A 26,596-nucleotide genomic window follows, 5' to 3' on the forward strand; every position below is an offset into this window, starting at 1 on the left:
ACCTACTACATACAACACGAAACAACAGACTACATACAACACGAAACAACAGACTACATACAACACGAAACAACAGACCTACTACATACAACACGAGACAACTGACTACATACAACACGAAACAACAGACCTACTGCATACAACACGAAACAACAAAAGGAACCAGACAAACAAAAGACGACCAAGAGAAGAAAGACAGTTCAAGAAGAAAGGGAGGGGGGAAGGGGGCATGAAACTGAAGCAAGAAAACCTAACAGGAGCACAGACAGGGACCCATGCAGATAACGCGACACTGGGGAAAGCGTCAGTGGGGTGGCAGGGGAGGTAAGTAAAGTAGACAGGAACAGAGAAATGGGTGAGGAAAAACAAAAGTCAAACAGGTGAGGGGAAGGGGAAGAAGAAAGAAAGAAAGAAAGGAAGAAAGGAAAGAAGGAAGGAAGGAAGGGAGGGACGGAGGACGAAGGTGGTGCCGAAGGGTGAGAGGAAGCAGGTGAAGGTGATAAGATTAAAACAAGGGTGGGGGCCAGAGAAAGGGTTCTCTCTATAAATATTGTTTTCAGTCTACAACACAGTTTCCATCTGTCTCTCTCCCTCCCTGCCTCTTCTTTTTTCAACCTACATCTCTCTCTCTCTCTCTCTCTCTCTCTCTCCCTCCCCTCCTTCCTCCCTGTACCCTTTCTACCTCACCTGCTAAAATCGTCTTCTTTTGCTGAAAGGCCATCTCAATGGACTGAATCCAGCTCAGGCACAGAATTAGCAATTCACTGCACCACTGATCCTGATGGACACATCCCCCCCCACATCCCCCCCCCATCTCTTCCTCCCCCTCTCATTCCCCCTCACTCTCTGTCTCCATCTTTCCAGACCCTTTCCAATAGAATAATGTCGTTGATTCTTAATTCAGCTGACAAATCAGCAGACAAATTAGTATCACCCCCCAGTGCACAAGACCTAATTTTTCACCCACTGCCAGGTTATCCTGACAAGACACACAACCAAAACATCACTCTGCCCCACAACTTCCACCATCACCACTCTGCTTCTTCAACCTTTTTTTTTTTTCTTAATCATGATCAACAGTCAAGTCAATGAAAAGACATGGAAGTCATAATCATACACTGCAGATCTAAGCATTCCACTGCACATAAACATTACCCAGGTTGTTGACTGCTCTGTTCTAACTGATCATATTTCTGTATTATTACCCTTTAATCTGCACACACAGGCAGGCAGACACACATACACACACACACTTCTCACACCTACACAGCCACCCAACAGAGTATCCACTCCACAGGCAGCCCTAACAGGCACGTGACAGCCACCTACAATCACAGTGGTGACAACAAGCGGGCATACAGGCAGACAGGCGGCAGCATCAATACTGGACCGCCCCAATCAAAGACCTCCACTCTCTCCACCATCAGTCATGTTATGACAGCCCAACAAAGTTTCCCCACTCGTTTGCTTGCTTTGGGCCATGACTGGTCAAGCAAATACAGTCTTTCCTTCACTGCTGTGCGTGGCAATTACCGACATGGTGTGATTGGTTCCTTTGGTTGCGAGTCCCTCTCTCTCATCTTCCCCTCTCTCTTTCTGTCACTCTCTCTACTACCATAAATGCACAAGTGGGTTTTTATGCAAGTGAAAATCGTTTTCACACCACCTATGAGAAAGTATTGCTCAGGGCTCTGCATGCTGGTATGTAACTATGTTCATCACCTGCTGAAACGAGGACACAGGTGACAGGGTCTCTATCGCATACCTGACCTTCTGCATGTGTCTGTATACACACAAAGGGAACACATGCATCAGCATGTCTGCACACGTGCCGGCCTTATTTTGAATTGCCATCCACCACATACTGATGGTGAGTACTGGACTCTGGAATTGAAAGTCCAATGCAAAAACCATTAGCTACAGTGTCTGTCTGCTTTAGAGAACATGTCTTCTTTTCTCTTACTCCCTCCCATCCTTGATCAATTGAACCTTGTAATTACAGACTTCTTTAAATCCTAAAGGTCACTTCGCTCTCTCTCTCTCTCTCTCTCTCCTGCTCTCTTTCTCTCTCCCACAGTGAGTGCAAAGACTGGACTTATTATTGTTTTCTTTAGAAGTCATTTACCACCTCCTCCCTCCCACCTTCTCTCTCTCCCCACCCATTCCCGTCCACACCCTCCCTTCCCCCTCTTTTCTTTCTATCCCCACCCTTTCCCCATTATCCTGCCAAGCCCCTGACCTAACTACTATGTGTTAACAGTGTAGGGAGTAGCCGATTACACTGAGCCAAACATCCACAACTAGGATTTTCAGAGGGAAAAGAAGATTAAAGGAGTCTGCAAAGATAAAGAAGACAGAGAAAGATTCTCTGGCCAATTTGGTCTTCTAGTGTGTGTGTGTGTGTGTGTGTGTGTGTGTGTTTACTTAGATAAGGAAACATTTTCACAACAACCGTACACACACTATGTTCCTTGACAACAGGGGTGACACAATTTATTTGTAAATTTGCATTTTACTCAGTCATGCAGCGCCCGTGCACACACACACACACACTGATAAACGTCTCATATCTGTTAAAAATGCCAAATCATTCTGACCATGGTTCTTTTCACTCTTTTTGTTCCATGTACCCCACCTGGCATTTTTACCAGGAAAAAAAACAACTTATTTTGACTTTTAATTCTGCTTTCAAACTTTGATCTTGAACTTGGTAACTCAGGATCTTGGTTCATGTCCACAAGGAAAAAAGAAGGAAAAAAAGGGTTAAAAAAAAAAAAGAAAAAAAAAGACAAGAACTGCAACATTTTGATACATTTATGCATCTATTTTTCACAAAATGAATTTCACTAACTGACATGGATTATACAAACTATGCACTGGTCTTTCTCCACACCCAGGGCTTCAGGAGTGGCCTCGACAAAAGGTCAAGGTCAAACTACGGACATTCACTCTGTGTGCATGGGCAGCGACGCTTTGCATCTTTTATTTTTTTTAATCTCCAGAAAACTTCTGGTACTAATGTGTAAACTCAAACTCTTTCAAAATACTAAAATGGTCATGATTTTGACACTGACCTACATTTAAGATGCAACGGTTAAAGGGATAGCTAAGACACTAGAAGGCAGCCTGTATGAATGTTTTGACATGGACAGGTCAGATGCTGTGCCCGTTTAACAGTCCTTGGCCTGGGGATAATGTGACAACTATGAAGTGAGTGTCCGCTGGTTTGATTCCAGAGTGGGCTAGGATTTCTATTTTTCTTATATAAGTAAGTGTCCGCTGGTTTGATTCCAGAGTCGGCCGGGATTTCTATTTTTCTTATATAAGGCCATGGGACCTCTAGCCTTTAATTCTTAACATCTACCAGACCTTGAGTAGTGGTCTGAGTGCTTCTCTTTCTGATGAGATGATATACTAAGGTCCCATGTGCAGATTGCTCTTAACTCAGGTAAAAGAACACAGCAACAACTAGAAAATTGTTCCTGGCAGAAAAAAATATAGAAAAATCCACTATGACACATACACTGGCAGACAGAAAACAGAAAAAAAAGGGGACATGCTGCACTGTGGTGACGCACTCTCCCCAGAGAAAGCAGCCAGTTACTTAACACAGAGAAATGTGTTGTGACCAAAAGTAACACAATACAATACAACCATAAGGCTCTAGGGAGCTCCCCTCTCCCTCCTTGTTTTGCTTTGCTCATTTCCGAGAATCCATGGGAGACAAAAGAGTCAGTAAAAACAATCTGGAGTGCGACCTTTCCATGCAACCTTGACTGATAGTTAAGGTCACTGGACTGACACATCCTGAGCTGATGTGGACTGATATATATAACGTTCATACATAACTCTATCACCTTTTTGTTGTTCGTTTTTTGTTGTTGTTTTTTTGTTGTTGTTGCTTGCATGTTGATTTGTCTGTCTGTATATCCTACCAAAAACCAAAAAAACACTTAGCCTTCAAAACAAACATCACCAACAAACAAAACAAAAACACAACACAACTTATTCTGCACCAACCTAAAGAACACACATGCCTTCCAAACAAACACCACCAACAACAAACAAAACAACAGAAGCAACACACAACTTCTTATTCTACCACCAATCAAAAGAACACATATGAACAATAAACAAACAAAACAACAAGCCTTGTTGTGCCCCCAACCAAAAAAAACACAAAACAAAACACACACACACACACCTTCCAACAAACAAACAAACAGCAACAAAAACACCACAAAACATTTTCTACCCCCAACCAATAAGACACACAACTTCCAAAAAACAACAAAGATAGTAACAAAAGCACCACAAAACTTCTTTTTCTACCCCCAACCAAAAGAACACACATGACAAACAACAAACGAACAACAAAAACATCACAAACAACTCTCCCACTCAAACAACAAAAAACACCATAAAACAATTCTCCACTCATACAACAAAAACACCACAAAACAACTCTCCCACTCAAACAACAGAAACACCACAAAACAACTCTCCTCTCAAACAACAAAAACACCACAAGCAAACAACTCTCCATTCAAACAACAGAAACACCATAAAACAACTCTCTACTCAAACAACAAAAACACCACAAGCAAACAACTCTCCACTCAAACAACAAAAACACCACAAAACAACTCTCCTCTCAAACAACAAAAACACCACAAGCAAACAACTCTCCATTCAAACAACAAAAACAACAACAAAAACACCACAAAACAACTCTCCACTCAAACAAAAAACACCACAAAACTACTCCTCTCAAACAACAAAAACACCACAAGCAAACAACTCTCCACTCAAACAACAAAAACACCACAAAACAACTCTCCTCTCAAACAACAAAAACACCACAAAACAACTCTCCTCTCAAACAACAAAAACACCACAAAACAACTCTCCACTCAAACAACAAAAACACCACAAGCAAACAACTCTCCACTCAAACAACAAAAACACCACAAGCAAACAACTCTCCACTCAAACAACAAAAACACCACAAAACAACTCTCTACTCAAACAACAAAAAACATGACACATGACTAACAACAAACAAACAAAAACATCAAAAACAACTCTCCATTCAAACAACAAAAACACCACAAGCAAACAACTCTCCACCCAAACAACAAAAACACCACAAAACAACTCTCCACTCAAACAACAAAAAACATGACACATGACTAACAACAAACAAAAAAAAAACCATCAAAAACAACTCTCCCAATCAAACAACAAAAACGCCACAAAACAACTCTCCATTCAAACAACAAAAAAACACCACAAAACAACTCTCCACTCAAACAAAAAACACCACAAAACTACTCCTCTCAAACAACAAAAACACCACAAAACTACTCCTCTCAAACAACAAAAAACACCACAAAACAACTCTCCATTCAAACAACAAAAAAACACCACAAAACAACTCTCCACTCAAACAAAAAACACCACAAAACTACTCCTCTCAAACAACAAAAACACCACAAAACTACTCCTCTCAAACAACAAAAACACCACAAAACTACTCCTCTCAAACAACAAAAAACACCACAAAACAACTCTCCACTCAAACAACAAAAACACCACAAAACTACTCCTCTCAAACAACAAAAACACCACAAAACAACTCTCCACTCAAACAAAAAACACCACAAAACAACTCTCCTCTCAAACAACAAAAACACCACAAAACAACTCTCCACTCAAACAACAAAAACACCACAAAACAACTCTCCACTCAAACAAAAAACACCACAAAACTACTCTCCTCTCAAACAACAAAAACACCACAAAACAACTCTCCTCTCAAACAACAAAAACACCACAAAACAACTCTCCACTCAAACAAAAAACACCACAAAACTACTCCTCTCAAACAACAAAAACACCACAAAACTACTCCTCTCAAACAACAAAAACACCACAAAACAACTCTCCTCTCAAACAACAAAAACACCACAAAACAACTCTCCACTCAAACAACAAAAACACCACAAAACAACTCTCCACTCAAACAACAAAAACACCACAAAACAACTCTCTACTCAAACAACAAAAACACCACAAGCAAACAACTCTCCACTCAAACAACAAAAACACCACAAAACTACTCTCCCTCTCAAAACAACAAAAAAACACTATCAACCAACTCTCCTACTCAAAACAAAAAAAAAACACCACTATCAAACAACTCTCCCACTAAAAAAAACAAAAAAAAACACCATTATCAAACAACTCTCCCACTCAAAAAAACAAAAAAAGCCACCACTAGCACTATCAAACAACTCTCCTTCACAAAAAAACAAAAACAAAACAAAACAAAAGAAACACCATAATCAAACAACTCTCCCACTCAAAAAAACACCACAATCAAACAACTCTCCCACTCAATAAAACACCACAATCAAACAACTCTCCCACTCAATAAAACACCACAATCAAACAACTCTCCCACTCACCCAGAATGCCGTACTGTCGACTGGCTTCCTTCACCACTTCCGAGGAGATCTGAAGCCCCGAGACGGTGGCGGCGGTGGGCTGACTCCCTGCCTGTCCCTCAGCTGCAGCGGTGGCGTTGGTGTCGCCAGTGTTCAGGTAGCTGTACTGGCCTTGCATCATGTGAGCGATGGTGTCGCCGTGCACCCGCTGCTCCCGTAGGATGCGCTCCATGGTCTCCGCCACCTGCGTCTCCGCGCTGGGCTCTGCCAGGGAAGAAGTGGGGTTGGGAGGGAAGGGGGGTGAGTGGAGAGGAAACGGCAGTGAGAGTTGTTGTGCTTTGCTGTTATTTCTCAGCTAGGGATTGATGTTCTATAGGTGGTGTTGTGTTGGTAAACAGTTTCTACAGGGGACTGATGTCTAGGTGGCGGTGTTGGTAACAGTTTCTGTAGGGATTGATGTCTTGGTGGTGTTGCTGGTAAACAGTTTCTACTTCTGGCATTGATGTCTAGGTTGGTGTCCTGGGGTAACAAGTTTCTACAGGGATCAATTTCCAAGTGATTTGGGTAAACAGTAAGTAGTAACAGAGGTGCTTTTTTCTGTTTTTATTTTTTTTTTTAAACTATACTTTCATTGAGTACTGTGATGAAGTTGTTGTGCTTTGTTGTCATTTCTTAAGGGAGTGATTTCAAGGTGGTGTGGGTAACACTAAGTAGTAGCAGAGGTGTTTTTATTTATGAATGTCATCTGCTCCTTTGTTTTTTCTTCTTTTTCTTTTAACTATACTTTCATGAGTACTATGATGAAGTTTCTGTGCTTTGCTGTTATTTCTCAAGGGGCTGATTTCAAGGTGGTGTGTGTAACAGTACATAGGTAGTAACAGAGGTGCTTTTTATTTATGAACGTCATCTGCTTCTTTTGTTTTAAAAAAACAACTATACTTCCATGAGAACTGCAATGAAGTTGTTGTGATTTGGGGTTATTTCTATGGGATCTATTTCAAGGTGGTGTGGGTAATAGTGAGTAAGAAGTAACACTAACAGAGGTGCTTTTTGTTTACGAATGTATTTTTTGTTAAATTGTATTTGAGCTGCAACTCCCACATTCACTCCTTTTGTACAAGTAAGCTTTTACATGTATATCCGTTTTTACACTGCCATGCAAGCAGCCATACTCTGTTTTCTGAGGTATATTCATGAGAGTTGTTTGCTTGTCCATTACTTTTTAAAAGCTATACTTTTTTTCTTTTTTTTTTTTAATACAGCAGTGAAGCTGTTGTGCTTTGCTGTTATGTCTATAAGGACCGAAGTCGAGGTGGTGTGGGTAACAGTTCGTAAATAGTTGCCAGAGCGCTTTGTATTTATGGATGTCATTTGCTCATTTTTGTCTTTAATATATATATATATATATATATATATATATATATATATATATATATATATATATATATCTATATATATACTTTCTTGATGACAGCGATGAAGCTACTGTGCTTTGCTGTGGTTTCTAAGGACTCATGTCAAGGTGGTGTGAGAAACAGTAAACAGGTAGAAGTGGGAATGCTTTTTATTCATGAACGTCATTTGCAAACCCTCATTATCTTTTTTAAAACTTTACTTTCTTGAATTCAGCGGTGGAGCTGTGCTTTGCAATTATTTCTACAAGGACTGATGTCAAGATGGTGTGGCCAACACTCGGCAGGTAGAAGTGGAGATACTTTTTGTAAAAAAACATAATTTCCTCATCCATTTCTTTTAAACTACATTTTCTTGGGTACAGTGGTGAAGTGGTTGTGCCTTTTCTGAAGGGATTGATGTCTATGTGGTGTGGGTTACAGTAAGTAGGTGAGGGGGTGCCCTTTATTCATGAATGTCATTTATCTATTGTTGTTGGGTTTTGTTTGTTTGTTTTTGTTATTGTTGTTTTTTTCAGACCATGCTGTAGAAACTACTCATCAAACAGTTATCACTTTGCTGCTGGCCAGTCTGTAAGCTCATGCCACTTACAGAAGGCAACAAACACATCAGCAGTGTACCTTGTGTGTCATAGGGATGGTCAGTGGCCAGCTGTCGGTGTGGAAGGGGGGGTGAGGGCCAGTCTGTCTGGTACTGGCGCCGCAGTCCTGGGGAACGTCCTCGCTTCACTGTGGCTTCCATCTCTCGCAAGGCCTCGATCAGTGTTTCTGGCAAACAGCACGGTCAGACAAAGTCATCAGGAGTTTTACAGCAATGTCCATATTCATAACGAACACGATATTTTGATGAAGCCTTTGTTTTTCAATAACAAATTCAAGATAGATGGAGAGAAAACTATTTTGAAGAATGAGTAAGAAAAATATTTATTATGCATAAGATCTTGTGAAAGAAAATGGGAGGTTTTGGAATATTCATTGATACCCAAGTCCCTATGGTAGAATACTTTGGCTGCATAAGCTCCATTAAAAGCTTTTTAGGAGGAAAAAAAACAAACAAAAAAACATGACAATTGAAAAACAGTATCAGAAAAGGGCACATATAACACAGCATACAGTTTTATGGTAAAAACTCTCAAGACAAACAAAATATCTCTAGGACATACTGAATGGAAAACCAGTATTACCAAATGCCTATAAAAATTGGGACCATCATCTTGAAACAAAACTGAATGGAAGATTTTTTATTTACATATATATTTTTTAATACAACAAAAATCAAAGAAAAAACATTTAAATGGTTTCAAATTAAGATTAATAATTGTGTTCTTGAAACAAATTTTATACTGTTAAATATGTATAATAAACATGCAATATAATAAATTTGTTCAGAAATGGGCACCATATGTAAGCACTGAATAGGATTAAGCTTTGAAATGTAATCAATGTGTTTATGAAATTGTGAATATTGACTGTTCTGCCAATGTTCTTTTGATGTTGAATGGTCAATGTTTGGAGCAGTTCTCTATTTTTACTTCCCAGTGTATAAATGTATTTATTGTATTATAAAAACCTTTATATGAATAAAATTTGTTGGGTAAAAAAAATAAAGGTCACTGGAGTTCAAGTGGTGTCAAAGTATGCAGACTTGTCCATGTACAATACATAACATCATATCTACCATGAAAGAAAGGAAACCGACATGAGAGAGACAGCGAGAGAAACAAATGAGAAGGCAGATGCATGATGTGACGCATAAATCAAACGTGCTCGTCTGGTCTTGAATACATTTCATATGAGAATGTGTGTTATGTGTATGTGTGTGTATGTAAGAGGGTATGTAACTATTGTAAGAGAGAAAGAGAGAGAGAGAGTGTGTGTGTGTGTGTGTGTGTCTGTCTGTGTCTGTGTTTGTGTCCATGTGTGTGTGCAAGTGCATGCATGTGTGTGTGTGTGTGTGTGTATGTGCGTGTGTGTGCATGTATGCATGCATGTGTGTGTGTGTGTGTGTACACTGTGCGTGTGTGCGTGCGTGCATGCATGCATGCGTGCATGTGTGTGTGTGTGCGCGTGTGTAAAACAGGCAGCCATCCTAATAAAACACAACCATTAAAAAAACAAAAAACAAACAAAAAACAACAACAACAAAAAACAACCAAAAACAAACAAAACAGGCAAGCCATTAAGTCATCCTCACCTCTTGCACAGCCTTTGTTTTTCTCAGAATTTCACAGTTGTTGTTTTTTCTGACTGGTCACCTTAGTTTTTGCTTTTGACTAGCTAACTTTCTGTCAGAATCCAACAGACAACTTTTTTTTCAGGTTTTTTTTTTCCTTCTTCTTTTCTTGTTTTTTTAACAAAAGGAAAACATCATTCACCTGTCCCTGACAATGCACTGCTGACCAACCAAGTCCTGTGGGATTTGGGGCTGTACGGAACTGGATTTCCTTGCCTTATTGTTAGCATGAGAAAGAAATATAGTGGGGAGGTAAGAGAGAAAGAGAGAGGGGGTACGAGAGAAAGAGTGTATGTAGATGTGTGTGGGTCAGAGGGGAAGAGAGAGAGAGAGAGAGAGATGGTAGGAGTCTTGTGTGTGAGTGAGTGTGTGCGTATGTGTGTGTGTGTGACTGTGAGTGTATGCACACACACTCATGCATGCATATGTGTGCGTGTGTCTGTGTGCATGTGTGTGTGTATATGTGCACCTGCATGTGCGTGTGTGTGTGTGCATGTGTGTGTGTGTGTGTGTGTGTGCGCGTGTGTACGTGCGTGAGAGAGAAAGAGAGAGAATGAGAGTGAGTGAACCCAATCCAGGGCAGTACCCTATCTCTCTCTCCTTTTCTCTGCCACTGATTCTTTCTGGCATAAATCCTGTGCAAGTAAACCCCCTTCTTGGCAGGCGAGAAAGCTCTTTCCACACGCTGCTCTTATCCCTTTCCCTCCCATGTAGGCCTGATAACCCACAGAGGGGGCCCTCCATCAGCCAAATTAACAGACACAAGGTCATCGGTGGAGAAATGGCCAGGGGAATAATAAAAGGCCATCAATGCACAGTTTCTCAAAGGGACATGCTTTCTCATGTCAGGAAAGCTAGCTCATCGGAAATCGAAAGTGTGGAAAAAAAAGAAGAAAAAAAAAGAAGAAAAGATAGGTGGAATAATAAAACACAATCAATGCACAGTTCTAAATGAGATCTCTTATGTCAGATAAAAACTAGCTCAAAAGTGTGAAAAAAAAAACCCCAAAAAAAACAACTACCAAAAAATACAGAATTCACAAAGACTTGTGCGGATGGTGCATGGGAGGGGGGTGGTGATATGAAAGAGGAGGATTGGGGAAGAGGGGGGCACAACAAAAGGCAAGAGAAATGGGTTGACGGGAAGAGACTGAGAGACAGAACATGGAAGCGAACATTATAAGAGATGGATCGAAGGTGGGAGACAAATTTACCAGTTCCCCACCCCACCCCTATCACTACTGGATAAATGAAAAAAAAGAAAAAAAAAAAAAAGAAAAAAAAAAGTATATACATATGTCTATTTCAAATTCTTTACCAACGAAGTTTATATCTATCCCTTACAGTAAGGACAGAAAAATAAACTATGCAATTCCAAGATCATAACAATTTTGTTGTCAGCAAAGATCATCTATCAAGGATGTTCACACACACACACACACACACACACACACACACACACATATAAACCGAGCACAATTTGGCAATATCTCAAGAAACTATCTACAGATAAGACCAACCTCTTTTTTTTCTTTCTTTCTTCTTTTTTTTATGATTCTACTGAAATTTGTTAAAAAAAACAACAACAAAAAAATAACTCCCCTAAAAACCGGCAAGGTCTAACAGCAATAACACTGCACCAACTACATTAACCTTCTAACAGGTAAAATTCTAACAGCAAAGGCCTTTGTACAAAACATAATCGGGGAAAACAAATAAATAAATATATACAAAACTGAAAAATGCATGTCACAGATTAAACAATGGATCAGTTACATTTGAAGGCGATCAAACACTAGACAACAAACAACAACAACAACAAAAAACCAAAACAGAAACACACACACACACTGAAAAAAAAAAATTAACACTGAGAGACTGACGGACAGGCATACCCTATACAGAAAGACAAGCACACAAAGGCACACAGATAAAACAAGCAACTCTGTGAAGAGTACCGACAAAGGGAAGTGCCCTGGGCAGAGTGGTGCCCACATTAACTTCCAGACTGAAGGGATGCAGTGATGCAGTAATGGGGGCAGCCAGCCACCATCCTCACCTAGGTACCCTGTATCTCCCAGACTGAACAACCACCACCATCATCTGATGGGCACTAAGTGAAAGTGAAAGGGGAGGGGAAGACTTTTAATGAATGTTACAATGTACACAGTCTCTTATCCTTCTGAGAATATCAGCTGGCAACTGCGTGTGTGTGCGTGTGTGTGCGTGTGTGTGTGTGTGTGAGTGTATGTGTCCGTCTGTCTGTGTGTGCGTGCATGTGTGTGCGTGCATGTGTGTGTGTGTGTGTGTGTGTGTTTGAGTGTGTGCGTGTTTCTCTGTGTGTGTCTGTGTGTGTGTGTGTGTGTGTTTGTGTGTGTGTGTGTGTGTGTATGTTGGTGTGAGCAGGCTCGCTAAATCATTATTCTGTCAATTCATACTTGCTGGATCACTAAATTCCACCCCACCCCCTCTCTATTTATACAAAGTACAAAACACTTCACCTTAAAATTCAATAATTAGGTAATGTTCATGCTCTTGCTGTTTGTTCACTGTCCTCGCAAAAAACTGACACTGAGACTGATTAACTGGAAAACAGGTGAGGTCTGATTTGATGCATATGATATATATAACTTTGAAACGATGAATGTGCCAGTACTTGGCTGAGAGATTTTGGTGCCACAAGACAAAGTCCTTGAATTTTGTTTTATCATGGCAAGTAACTGCATCTGTGCATGTCTACTTTGGAAGGACAAGGACTTAAAGGGCAGGGGAAAGGGAGCACACTCTCAACTTCAACTTCACACAACACCAAAGGGAGACAAGCACCAAGGGAGATGAAAGCCAAAGGCAAAGAAAGCAAAAGCACACAACAAAAAGACAAGAACAACTTCTCCAACTCACCGATGCTTCTATTTTGGGTGGCTCCGGGCAGTGTCGTGAGGGAAACGCCTGCGTTGCCATGGTTGCAAATGATTCCAAAGTCTGTGTCCAACTGCTCATCAAGTTGCGTTACCATGCCATTGGTATTGTATCTGCAGACAGAGAGGACATGCCCGGGTCGTCAAGTCGCACACTCTTGACACAATCAATGCCACAAGGCTGGCTGTCTCCCTGCGTGACGGAAGGCAGCCAAATTGACCATTAAAGGCTGAGGAGGCAAGGCCAGAACGGACAGAAGGAACCGTCCTGGCTGACGAAGGGAAATAATTAGTGACAGATAGGAACAAATTTGCAACAGGCTCCGATTTTGCCCAGGTCATCTTTTTCGGCCGAAACGATTTGTCAAACTTCCTCCTTAACAGCAACAAAAACACTGCAAGCACCCAAAATAACATGCAGCAAATCAGATCAACCTGTATACATCAACATGCATTCTGTCTCCAATACTTCCGTCCTCAAAACGCAACTGATACGTTTCAGGAAAACTATTATTACATTCTATATCACACTATCTGTAGTTGTTCAAGGACATAAAAGAAATCATTTCCATCTTTCTTCGTCTGTGACCCAGATTCAAGAGGACCATCAGTCTAATGGTTTGTTCGGATGGCTTGGAAGTGTAATGTCCCCAATTTCATCCCTTTCTAAATAAAAACCCCGCTGCACACTCCAGACCTTTCATAATCCAAGTACCTCAGGTACTCAAGTGATTAAAAGTAAGATCCAGTAAGCAGCTTTCAACTTTCAAGCAGAAAACACTGATGCACTGGTCATTACACAATTTCATTGTGGATTATTACATTGTAGATACAAACACCTGTCAACAATGATATGATAAAAATTAATAAATAGCAAAATCAAACATGAAAGATCATTAGTTCTTGGAGACTATAAACCCCAATAATAACTTCCTGTTAACAATTAAACCAAAGCATGTATTGGCTTATGATGCTGTTTGTTATCACTCTCCATCAACAAACTGATGATGCAAATGAGAGCAGTATCAGCAATGACATGAAGTCTCTGTATATCTAACATAAAGGACACTTCTGTCAGCTATCACTCAGCACTGACACATTTTCACATATCTTCTGTTAAACAAAAATAAAATAAAATGAAATAAAATGAAATGAAAAGAAACAAAATGAAATAAAATAACATAAAATAAAATGATGAATAGCAACAACAATCACATCAACAAAATGAGGGATATCCCATCCATCTTCTACAGTTCATGTAGTATAGTCACTCACTCTACTTTTATGAATTTTATGAATTATTGAACTCATAAACACAAATAAACACCCCTTTGTTTATCCAGTGACAGGACTGCCAAAAAAATGCAATTCAAACAACACATTGAATCAGATGTGTTTTGTTTAGTGGCTGCCTGTACATCTGCATGCCACTGGATGTTGCTCAAAGACCAGCTTCCTCCATTATTACACTATTGCGAACACACGCACACACACACACACACACTTTATGTGTGTGTGCGCATGCGTGAGCGTGTGTGCATGCATGCGTACGTGTGTGCATGCATGTGTGTGTGTGTATGTGTATGTATCCCTCAGCATTGTGTATGCCCTTGAAACCTCCATGAACTGAATCCCGCCCCTTGCAGCCTTCTTGGTGCATAGGCCGAGGCCAGTCGCAATCAGTGACTCTCAGAATGCAAGTCCTCAGCCTTCCCTTTCCACCATAAACAAGGACGAGGCCCAGTGGAACACAACCCTGACCACACAATGCTGTGTGAATCTCCCATCAGTCCTGTTCTTAGCCCTGTGTCAGTGGCTCAGCTTGTTTCTGTGCCTTCTCAACCTGAGATAACCCGGTGCGTCCCCAGGAAAGCCAGGCAGGAAAAGTACAAACTGTAATATTACAAAACAGTGCAGCGATGGTCCATCAGTATTGACACTAATGACAGTCATCATGTCCACTATAAAAGAAAAGGAAGAAAAAAAGATTGAAGCCGATGAAACCCTCTTATTGGAAAACTAATCCTTCTCTTGCTGACCACAAGGCGGGGAAAACCCATCTTACTTTACATAATCCAGAGAAACAAGAGTGAGAGGTGACAAAGGGGGGGCGGGGGGGAGCATGAAACTGAAGAGGAGTTGGAATGAAGATGATGATCACAAAGAAAAAAGAAAAACCAGTAAGAATTAAGGAAAAAGAAGGGGTGAGACTGAAAAAGAGAGGGAGTGAGAGAGGACAAAGAGGGAAAGAGATAGCACAGAGAGAAGGGGGAGAGAGAGAGAGAGAAGAAAGGGAGACAAAAGAGAAGAGAAGAGACAGACAGAGCCAGCTCAGAGGCAGTGCGCAAAAAACAAAAAACTCAAAAAAAGGCAAAGAACAAGTGATTAACTCTCACATCAGCAATTGGTTGTGTTTTTTGTGTTTTTTTAAATAGTTTTTTGCTGTTGGTTTTTTTCTTTTTTCTTTTTTTTTCTTTTATTCTATTTTATTTTATTTTTGGGTGTGTGTGATCGTCTTTTCTTGAACTATATTCAAAACAAAAAGAACAGAAAAGAAAAAATGAAGTTATCAGGAGGAGGAGAGAAGCAGAGAGACTGATTAAAAAAAAAAAAAAAAAAAGTTGGAAGCAAAAGAAATACATGTGAAACCCCTCACACACCATGAGCATCAAATTTTCTTCCAACTGCCACTGCCCATGGAAAATCCCAACTGGGAGACACACTCATCAGATTTTTAAAAGAATCCCCTTGTAAACCATGCTTTTCTAGCCTCAAATCTTGGAGGCGTAGGGTGAAGGGGGGGGGGGGGGGGGGTGCAGGGGGAATTCTCTGCATACCAACTGCTGATGCCTTTCTGATACAGCTGTTGTGTATGGAAAAGACCACAGGACAAAACCAACAATGAACAAAACAGCTCAGATTATCCAACAGTCGACGGGCGCAATAGCCGAATGGCGAAAGCGCTGGACTTTCAATCTGAGGGTCCCGGGTTCGAATCTCGGTGATGGCGCCTGGTGGGTAAAGGGTGGAGATTTTTTCCGATCTCCCAGGTCAACATATGTGCACACCTGCTAGTGCCTGAACCCCCTTCGTGTGTATACGCAAGCAAAAGATCAAATACGCACGTTAAAGATCCTGTAATCCATGTCAGCGTTCGGTGGGTTATGGAAACAAGTACATACCCAGCATGCACACCCCAGAAAGCGAAGTATGGCTGCCTACATGGCGGGGTAAAAAAACGGTCATACACGTAAAAGCCCACTCGCGTATATACGAGTGAACGTGGGAGTTGCAGCCCACGAACAAAGAAGAAGAAGAAGAAGAAGATATCCAACAGAGAACCCCAAATACCTCAAACCACCCACAAAACAAACTCCTTACCCCTGTCCCATCTGTGCTCCCCTCTCTCCCTGTCTCTCCCACCCACCCCAAAGACCACAGACTGTCCAACAATCCACAAAAAAGACAAAAGACTATCCAACAAACAACAACAAAGACCACAGACTATCCAACAATCCACAAAAAAGACCATAGACTATCCAACAAACAACAACAAAGACCACAGACTGTCCAACAATCAGCAAAAAAGACCATAGACTATCCAACAAACAACAACAAAGACCACAGACTGTCCAACAATCCACAAAAAAGACAAAAGACTATCCGACAAACAACAACAAAGACCACAGACTGTGCAACAATCCACAAAAAAGACAAAAGACTATCCAACAAACAACAACAAAGACCACAGACTGTGCAACAATCCACAAAAAAGACCACAGACTATCCAACAAACAACAACAAAGACCACAGACTGTGCAACAATCCACAAAAAAGACAAAAGACTATCCAACAAACAACAACAAAGACCACAGACTGTCCAACAAACAACAACAAAGACCACAGACTGTCCAACAAACAACAACAAAGACCACAGACTGTCCAACAATCCACAAAAAAGACAAAAGACTATCCAATAAACAACATCAAAGACCACAGACTGTCCAACAATCCACAAAAAAGACAAAAGACTATCCAACAAACAACAACAAAGACCACAGACTGTCCAACAAACAACAACAAAGACCACAGACTGTCCAACAAACAACAACAAAGACCACAGACTGTGCAACAATCCACAAAAAAGACCACAGACTGTCCAACAAACAACAACAAAGACCACAGACTGTCCAACAAACAACAACAAAGACCACAGACTGTGCAACAAACAACAACAAAGACCACAGACTGTCCAACAATCCACAAAAAAGACCACAGACTGTCCAACAAACAACAACAAAGACCACAGACTGTCCAACAAACAACAACAAAGACCACAGACTGTCCAACAATCAGCAAAAAAGATCATAGACTATCCAACAAACAACAACAAAGACCACATGACTGTCCAACAATCAGCAAAAAAGATCATAGACTATCCAACAAACAACAACAAAGACCACAGACTGTGCAACAATCAGCAAAAAAGACCATAGATTATCCAACAAACAATAACAAAGACCACAGAATATCCAACAAACATCAAAAAAGACCAGACTACATGTACATCCTCTGTCAGAAAAGTACTCACAACAACAACAAAAAGTACTCCACAAGGGGGAGAAGCAGAAGAGGACGAAACACACCCACAAAATGTTCCAACCAAGCCACAAGTCAGAAAATCAATCACAACAGAGCAGAACAAAGTCATCCAAATGCGATCAAACTCACCCCCTTTCCCCCCATCATCCCCCCACACTCCTTCCCCCCATGGTAATTACAGAGGACATTTTCCGCAGCACTGCACACAGACCCTATGATCATACCTAAACAGAAGCCTCCCTGAGCTGAGAGAACATCACGACTAAGTTCCAACCTACGTGCTGCATAAATGAGGAGGGTGGGCCGGTGGTGGGGGGGAGGGGGAGGGGGAGGAAAAAAAAAGAAGAGAATGCATCATCCCTGATGAAAGTTTGTAAGTTATCTGATTGTACGATATCAATGCGTGTGTGCTTATTTTCTGTCTTCAGCAAACTGAAACAGTGGATGCGGAGTGCAGCGTACAGTGTGGCCAAAGATGACTGTTTGTCATGTGTCACAAGCCCTCCCTTTGTGTTCGACTTTCGTGTGGGTATTGCCATGTCAGTGATGTTTGGTTTTTCTTTTTCTTTATGTCTCTCTAGTGCCCTTGTCCACATCATTCCCAGAATCTAATATCTCCTGCCACACATACAAACTTTTAAGCAACATCTGGTTTCATGATATCCACATATCCAGAACATACATTCAAACAACAAAAAGTAATTGTCACTCTTGCATGGGCAACCAACTTTCGCATTTACAATGGCACATACTTGGTTCCATTCACATTTACTTAAATGATTTTTTTTTTTTTAATAAAAGGTTCAACATCAAGGGCTTGAAACGGTGACTTATTCCAGCATTATTCAACACAGTGCTATGACACTTCATTTAGTTTTCTAACCTCGGCTCAGTGAAAAATTAAGTCGACCTGCAGTCTGCAATGTGTTCCTGAAGATCATTCTTATTTCATTTATTTTCTTGTATTTATTGATTTTTAAAATCATAATCATCATCATTATCATGATAATAAGTGTATTTGTATTATTTTTTACACCACATTTCTTCGGAACATATACATTTTCTGATCTCATCAGAGTCAAACAAGTGTCAAGTATTAAAAAAAAAAAAAGAATTAAAATAAGTGTGCATGCATTATGCATGTGCCTCCCCCACCCCACCCCACATTCTCCCCCTTCCCCCAGTCTTGACCTGCAGATCTGCCGAAGAAAAATCAGATATCCACGCTGTATTTACAAAATAGATAAATAAATAAATAAATAAGTGAACGCATGGCAATGTATTCCAATGCATCATCCCCTGCAGAGCACATGGCAGCAGCCACAGATCCCATTTCAGCGCTCTCAGCAAGACAGGAAGCTATGTCATGAGGGAACAAGGAAACAAGTCTCTCTCTCTTGGTCTCTCTCTGTCTCTGTCTGTCTCTCTGTCCCACGTGTATGGCTTTCAAACATCATTGTCTGTGCCAGTTTCAATACCAATTACCCTACACAGCTCACCCTGATCCCCCCCCCCCTCATACACAGCCACACCTGGGGTTTTCTGCCACAGTCCAAGTTATTGCAGTCTGTGGGGAGCTGTCACCATAAAACCACACACCAGAGGAGACCCTGCACTGCTGCTGAGTCACTCCAGTGGTGTTCAGTTACACCTGTTCTGATTTTAATGTAAACAGGACGCCACATACTGAGCCCCCTTGCCGACGACAATCATTGGTTAGCCACAAAACCAGACTTCAGACTTTCCCTGGAATGGAGACTGCCACTGCGTCCCTCCATAAAAATCCCCATGGATCTGACCACACCAAAGACCTTGACAGGAGATTTTTTTATTTTTTTTTCCAAAGAGCTTTATTTCACTCACAATAGCTTGATACACTATAAAGCAAAAATCAACGAGAATAATTAAAGTTGATATGGACATGACTGCTAGAAGAAAGGGGCACAAAGACTGCAAAAATCTTCTTGAATAGTGCTGCACAGGAGTCATCTATTGCACTGTCTTAATACCATGATACATGTATAAATACCAGCAACAACTGTTTCATTCTGGAAATGATTCATCAGGCTTGCAAAGGCCTTTTGTCACTTGTACGAAAAAGGAAGGAAAGAGGATTCGGATTTCCCCAAGTTCTGTCTCTTCATTACAATGAACAATTTAGTTTATCTTAAACTAAGTTAAAGAAATGTGTGTTTACATGTGAATGTGCGTGCAAATATGTGTGCATGGTGTGTAGCTTAATGGCATCTTAACATCCAGTTTTTGTATTCATGCACCTGCATGTGTATGTGGGTGGGTGTTAGTGATTTTATGCATGTACATACAAATGTAAGTGCGTACCTGTGTGCGTACGCATGTACATAATACATGACAAATCAAACAGTTCAGGTCTGACCAGTGCAACACAGACACTGTTAGTGATTTTTTTTTTTTTTTAAATCTCTTAAAAAATCAGCAAACACACAGATCTTCCATGCATCACAGGATGCAAAGTGATCAATAACACATCACACTTTGCACCCAGATAAAATCCTTATACCAATGTGACCTCCATCCATCCATCACAATAAACCAATCACTGAACTCAGGTGGAAAGTGCACAAAACTCAATATCTGCTTCCTTTTTCTTTTTTTTTCTCCCTCCCTCTCCCATCCCTCCTTTTCTCCCCCACTCTTTCCCTCTCTTTGTTTTATTTTATGTTATGTTGTGTGTTTGTTTTGGGGTTGGTTTGTTTTTGGTTGTTGTTGTTGTGTGTGTGTGTGTGTGTGTGTGTGTGTGTGTGTGTGTGTGTGTGTGTGTGTGTGTGTGTGTGTGTGTGTTGTTGTTGTTTTGGGGTTTTTTTGTTTTGTTTTTTTTTGGGGGGGAAGGGGGGGATAAGAGGGGGGATCTGAGTGGGGGAGGTGGGGGGGTTCCTTCCTGCTCTTCTCAGAAGCAGAAGCAGTGAAAGCAAAGTGTGGCGAGAGCAATCAGGAAGCAGAGTAGGAGGGAGGGTGGGTGGGTGTGTGGGTGGGGCAGGGGCAGGAGGAGACACAGCAAATGACGGCATCACTTGAACTATAGGTCAGTGGAGAGTCTGCACGCAATCAACCTCCCTTCAGCCAGGGAAGAGGGCCTGTAGTGGGCCAACTAAAGGACAGAGCGCACAGCTGAAGGCTGATATCTCTCGCCTTGGATGATAGTGCTGAGTGTGTGTGTGTGTGTGTGTGTGTGTGTGTGTGTGTGTGTGTGTGTGTGTGTGTCTGTGTGTGTAAGCGTGCGCGTGCATGCACGTGTGTGCATGTGAAGGTACATCTATATGTGTGTCTGTGCGTGCACACAAACACTTGCTTATTTGAGGTAAGCTGGCTGGCGCAGTCTGTGTGTGTAAGCGTGCGCGTGCATGCATGTGTGTGCGTGTGAAGGTACATCTATATGTGTGTCTGTGCGTGCACACAAACACATGCTTATGTGAGGTAAGCTGGCTGGCGCTGTTTTGTTTGAAAACATTTCAACATCTAAAACCTTGTTCCATCCTCCTACCCCCGTCCCCCTCCTTTCTATGCCACTGAAATAGACGGCATTAAAAGGCAGCAAACTTTTTTTCCTGTACCAGAACGGAACGATGCCATTTAAACATTTGAGACCTCTATTTCTTAGAATCTACTAGTCTTCAGCCGTGACTTTTTGTTGTTGTTGTTGTTGTTGTAAGGCTGGGCACTAGAGTATAAACCGATACCGTTCCTTCCCATCTCTTGTAGAATCTTTTCAAGTCAGCAGTAAGGTCTTGGATCAGAGTCTTAAACACCAGCAGATAAGAGGTACTCGGTGCCACTGACTGCTATGGAAACAGAATCAAAATGGCTGACAAACAACGATAAATCACTAGAGGTTTGTGTTGAATCTACGACGCTTTCACCGAAACTGACTGCTTGAACTGAAATGGACTATATTATCTTACTTCGTGAGAAGCTTGTTTCATCTCAACGGCTTAGTTCACTATTCATGACATATAAAGTAAATTGAGCATCAGTTGTGTAATAGTCTCATACAAAAATTGCTTTTTGTTTCTTCTTATTATTCATCTTACAAAAACAAATCTGAAATGTATGTGCAGAAATAGACTGTAAAGATTTATAACTCTACCTTTATCATCCTTGAAATAATCCCCTGGTGAAGATAAAGAGAAACAAAATGAAATGTGGTGACCACCAACAACAAAAAACTTCTGATAATCTCCTACATTTACATACATCTCAAGAGGATGAAAAGTATCACTAAATCAATAGAATACAAGTCAAAAACTATAAAATATCTGGAAAAGCCCACTTGAAAACACTAATAAGATTTGCAAAATATGTTCGCCATGAACAGGCCTCTTTCAATTTATAAAAAAAGAAAAGAGAGAGAGATCTTCATTAACGGACAATGTCCTGATCTATTACAGAATATTTCTATTCACCCATGCTGATCTGCATCTCATTCTGAGCATTCTGTCACAACACTTCATCACAACCACACCAAAAAGGCACAAGCTCCTCACAAACAAAACCAAAACGCACACACCAGCCCTGCCTGACTGCCTTAAGTGAACAACACTCTGGTGTTAACTCTACCCACCCACCCATGTCAGTGGGAAAACTCCAAACAATCCAATCCTAACCTGGCCAAGCTTCTCCACTCTACTCCCTGACGACTGTCAATATTCATCCGCCTTGCTAATCACACCTGAAAGAAACCTTCTCCCACCCAACTCACCCTCCAGAAATGCCCAACACTATCCAATCTCCCCCTGCCAATACCCCACCCCTGCATTATCAGAATGCGGAAACTGAATACCAAGTAACCAGACTCGTGATGCTGACAAGCGAAGATGGTGGGGAAGTGTGAGGAGGAGGAGGAGAGAAGAGCCATGAGCCCCCCCCCCCCACCCCTCCCCACACCCCCCCCAAAAAAACACAGATGTCAAAAAATGCTACAACGAACAAACCGCCAAAAATCTGGCCCACAACAAACACAACAATCTGAATCAATATAAAGGAGTAAAGGCAAGAGGGAGGAAACATCAATGCCACTGATTGTTTGAAATGCCCAGGAACAGAAAATCACAATCGATGGCTGAGATTCTATTTCAGGCCTGTTTTGACATTCACCCAGCTGAAAAATTATGAAGCATTGTCCAACTTGATGGGAGATTCTGACACCATTTTCCCACCCCCTTCAAACGCTTCAATGAGGCGTTCTGATGGAATTTCTTCTGGCTGGCAACAGGGCAAACGACCGTATCGAAATGATTCAGGAAAGAATCAAGAGAAAACACGGTTAGTTGGGAGGGAAAGGGCAAAGGCAAACTTTCACGACTTATTTGTGAGCACTGCTATTTTCACTCAAGATAACACTGCTATTTCTGAACATCGTCTCTCCAACTAGTTCATGAAAAAGACTGTGTAATGTCTCAAAATAAAGCTGGAAATAAAAGCATTTGTATGAGATGTTTACCCTTTCCCTCCTTGTAAAAAATGTTAAGACATTAAAGTGGATCCTTATTCAAACATTTCAAACTGGACACCTTTATTTCCAAGGGTTCTTTACGTAATCACTTTTCTACAAAATGAGCTTGCTTTTTTTCTTTTATTTGCTTGTTTGTCACTGTCTTTTCTACCCCTTTCTCTCCTACAAGAGAAAGACAGCAGTTGGGTTGGGGGTGATGGGACTGTCCACCCACCTGAACACACTGACTGTGCTAATACAAAATATTTCACACAAAAAATACACACTTTTCTAATTCAACGGTAGTTGTATGCTACAGCCTACTTCCGTCTAAACCCTGACTTTTACATATGATGCACTTCACAATGGATGGAACCACACTCCTAGAAGGGGCATCAAAACAATACCAAAACAAACAAAAATTCATAAAAAAACAACTTACTTTGCACATTCCATACTTCAGTAATTTCAAACCAGAACCTGACAACATCCCCCATTCCCTTGCACAGGAAGGAAAAAACACAAATCCTCACACCCCTGTCCCCCTGTAATACAAAGAATGAAAACTATCCATCACACAATTACTGCATACCTGTGGCTTCATCCGCTGTACCTGGAAGGGGCCATTATCATATTGTCTCATTTCCATAGCATATGACTCACACCAGGTGTCACAGGGACACCCTTCTGTAGTGCCTGTTAAAGTGTAGGAAAAAGCGTCTGTGTTGCGCATTATATAATATTTTCACAGTATGTTTTGCATTCATTCTTGTAGTGTGCTGCGCACTTTACAATATTCTCTTTGCATATTTTATAACATTCTTGCAGTGTGTTGCATATTTTACAATATCTTTGCCGTGAACATCCACTTAGAATGGTTAATTATTCCAAAATATCCTCACCGTGAACAACCACTTCGTGTATTAAATCATTTCACAATATTCTAGCCGTGGACCACCACCTAAGTGGGCAGCATACTTTCAACATTCTCACAGTGTATTGCATACTTTACAATACTCTCACAGTGTGATGCATACTTTAAAATATTCTCAAAGAGTGCTGTTTATATTACAATATTCTCACAGTGTGTTGAACACTATACAATATTCTCATAGTGAACAACCACTTAACTCACTCAGTACGGCCGGTCCTCTCTTCACCTCTACACAGACCCCTCGGATGTCCAGTGGGTGTCTGAATGACCCAAACTTTAGCTTCCGTCGTCAGAATTGTGGTATTCTTTGTCAACATTCACCTCTTCAGTATGAGAGCCTTCCGCTTGCAATATTTTGATGGTGGTAATTGAGGTGAAACGCTGTTAACGTCTTCTCTTTCGCCGTTCGTATGGAGAGAGTTAATATGTCGCTGGCTTTACACTGTTTGGAGACATGCACACTTCAGTTCACCTTTTCAGTGCCAAGCCTACTCTATGCTCAGCAACAACTATTTACCATGGGATGTTTTGTTCACGGAGGGTTTCTTCTTTCTTTCTTTTTTTCTCCTTTTCTTTTTTTTCATTGTTTTTTATAATTCAAACATACACACTACTAAAAGAAAGATATAATATACCTATACTTTTCTGAAAGGAAAATGAACACACTAACCGATTATGACCATTTCACATGAATTTTGTGATTCTGCAATTGGAAAATTCCTACAATCTCATGGACAGAGATTTCTGCCCTGAGGCACTTTTCTGCACACCACAAGGGAGACAGAAATTTGCATCCTGGGGTACTCATGGGATCAAGTCAATACAAAAATTTTAGATTTCATTTTTCAAATGGATCACAGAGTGTTGTGCCTCATGTTGTTTTCAACCAAGTAGTTGAGTGTGTGCGTGCGTGCATTCTTGTATGTGTGCATGTGTGTGTGCGTGTGTGTGTGTGTGTGTGTGTGTGTGTACGCATGCATGTGTGCATGTGTGAATGTATGTGTGTGTGTGCAGGCATGTGAATGAAACTTTTATCAAAGTGTCAAAAATTATTTGATGTGACTAACAGTAACAGCAAAGTTTTGCTTCTCAAATTAGAATGCCTGTGTTATATTTTTTTGAGTTGTTAGCAATACCACACTTCCTCCACATCTAAAAAGGGGTGAACAAACTAAATTTGTTGTTCAATGTGTGTACAGGTATGCAAGTAAGTGAGTGGGTGGGTGTGTGCAAGGAAATGTTTGTGGGACATACATGCATAATGAATTGTGCCTAAGGAAACATGAGCGCTTGATTCAGGTATGTGTTTGTGTGTGTGTGGCCGTGTGTGCGGCTGTGTGTGTGTGTGTGTGTGTGTGTGTGTGTGTGTGTGTGTGTGTTTATCTCTCTGAAGGCATCAGGTCAGATTAGAATAACTTTACCTACTCTGTAAGAGAAATTAAGCACAACTTTAACATGTTCAGTTTACACATGAATAAATACACTGCAAGTGAAAATGCTTGTATGCTTGTGTGTGCATGCTTGACACCCATGTCTCTGACACTGTGTGGGGAATAAGTTGGGAACCATTTATTAAAAACAAGCATGCTTGCACACACACCTGTTTGATGTAACTTTTCATCATCATATGTTCACACGACAGGATACCATCTCCACAATTTTCCTAAAATCTACAATCTGACCAGAATTTTTTTTTTTTTTTTTTGAATCAGTGTAATGCTGCTAGTGTACAAACAATTTAAAAATAAATACCACCCCAAAACTCAGAGAAACATGAAGAAACAAGGGATATTCCTCAACGTTCAACAACTAGGGCAGCTCTGATAGCAAGTTGCGTGCTCAAAAGACACTCATAATTACAGCTTACAGTCTTCATCTGTCACTCGTCATCTTTCCCCTTCCTAGCAGTAATGTAACTGACATCTCATCAATATCTCTTCTTCTGTTCTTTTTTTTATATATTTTTTTACCCCTAACCATCCCCCCCGCAACACCCTCCCCCTCCTCCCCACCCCCCCTTGCTCACAGAGTGGACACGCAATGGCAGGAGGCGAGACAGACGGAAAAGAGCAAGAAAAAGATAACGGGCAGTACCAGCAAGTGAACGTCAGAACATCAATATATGAGAACTGGGCGATACTGGCTTGCCAGCCAAGATCAGAACTCTGATAGAGATTTGAGCGTATCATGGTGTGTGTCGGAGGTACAGAGACCGACAGGGAAGACAAGAGTTGTGTGTCACAACGTGCGTAAGAGGAACCAACAGAAGAGAGAGATGCGTATATGGTGTGCATAAGAGGAACAGACATAGATACAGACAGGGAAGAGAGAGATGTGTATATGGTGTGCATAAGAGGAACAGACAGACACAGACAAAGAGAGAGATGTGTATATGGTGTGCATAAGAGGAACAGACAGATACAGACAAAGAGAGAGATGTGTATATGGTGTGCATAAGAGGAACAGACAGATACAGACAAAGAGAGAGATGAGTATATGGTGTGCATAAGAGGAACAGACAAATACAGACAGATACAGGCAAAGAGAGATATGTGTATATAGTGTGCATAAGAGGAACAGA

The 26,596-nt window shown here is 40.9% G+C and overlaps 1 protein-coding gene across 3 annotated transcripts in view; it reads right to left on the reverse strand.

Annotated features, from left to right (window-relative positions):
* The window catches only part of LOC143282174 (rho guanine nucleotide exchange factor 28-like), a 200,884-nt gene that overhangs the window by 121,184 nt on the left and 53,104 nt on the right, over positions 1-26,596 (reverse strand). For all 3 annotated transcript variants that reach the window (XM_076587739.1, XM_076587740.1, XM_076587738.1), the window contains exons 7-9: positions 12,996-13,126; positions 8,483-8,629; positions 6,471-6,713 (exon numbers count right to left, since the gene is read on the reverse strand). In XM_076587739.1, the coding sequence (XP_076443854.1) occupies positions 6,471-6,713; positions 8,483-8,629; positions 12,996-13,126 (521 nt within the window). The remainder of the gene's footprint in view (positions 1-6,470; positions 6,714-8,482; positions 8,630-12,995; positions 13,127-26,596) is intronic.

Source organism: Babylonia areolata, chromosome 5 (assembly GCF_041734735.1).
Source record: "Babylonia areolata isolate BAREFJ2019XMU chromosome 5, ASM4173473v1, whole genome shotgun sequence".
In the NCBI taxonomy this organism is placed as follows: domain Eukaryota; kingdom Metazoa; phylum Mollusca; class Gastropoda; order Neogastropoda; family Buccinidae; genus Babylonia; species Babylonia areolata.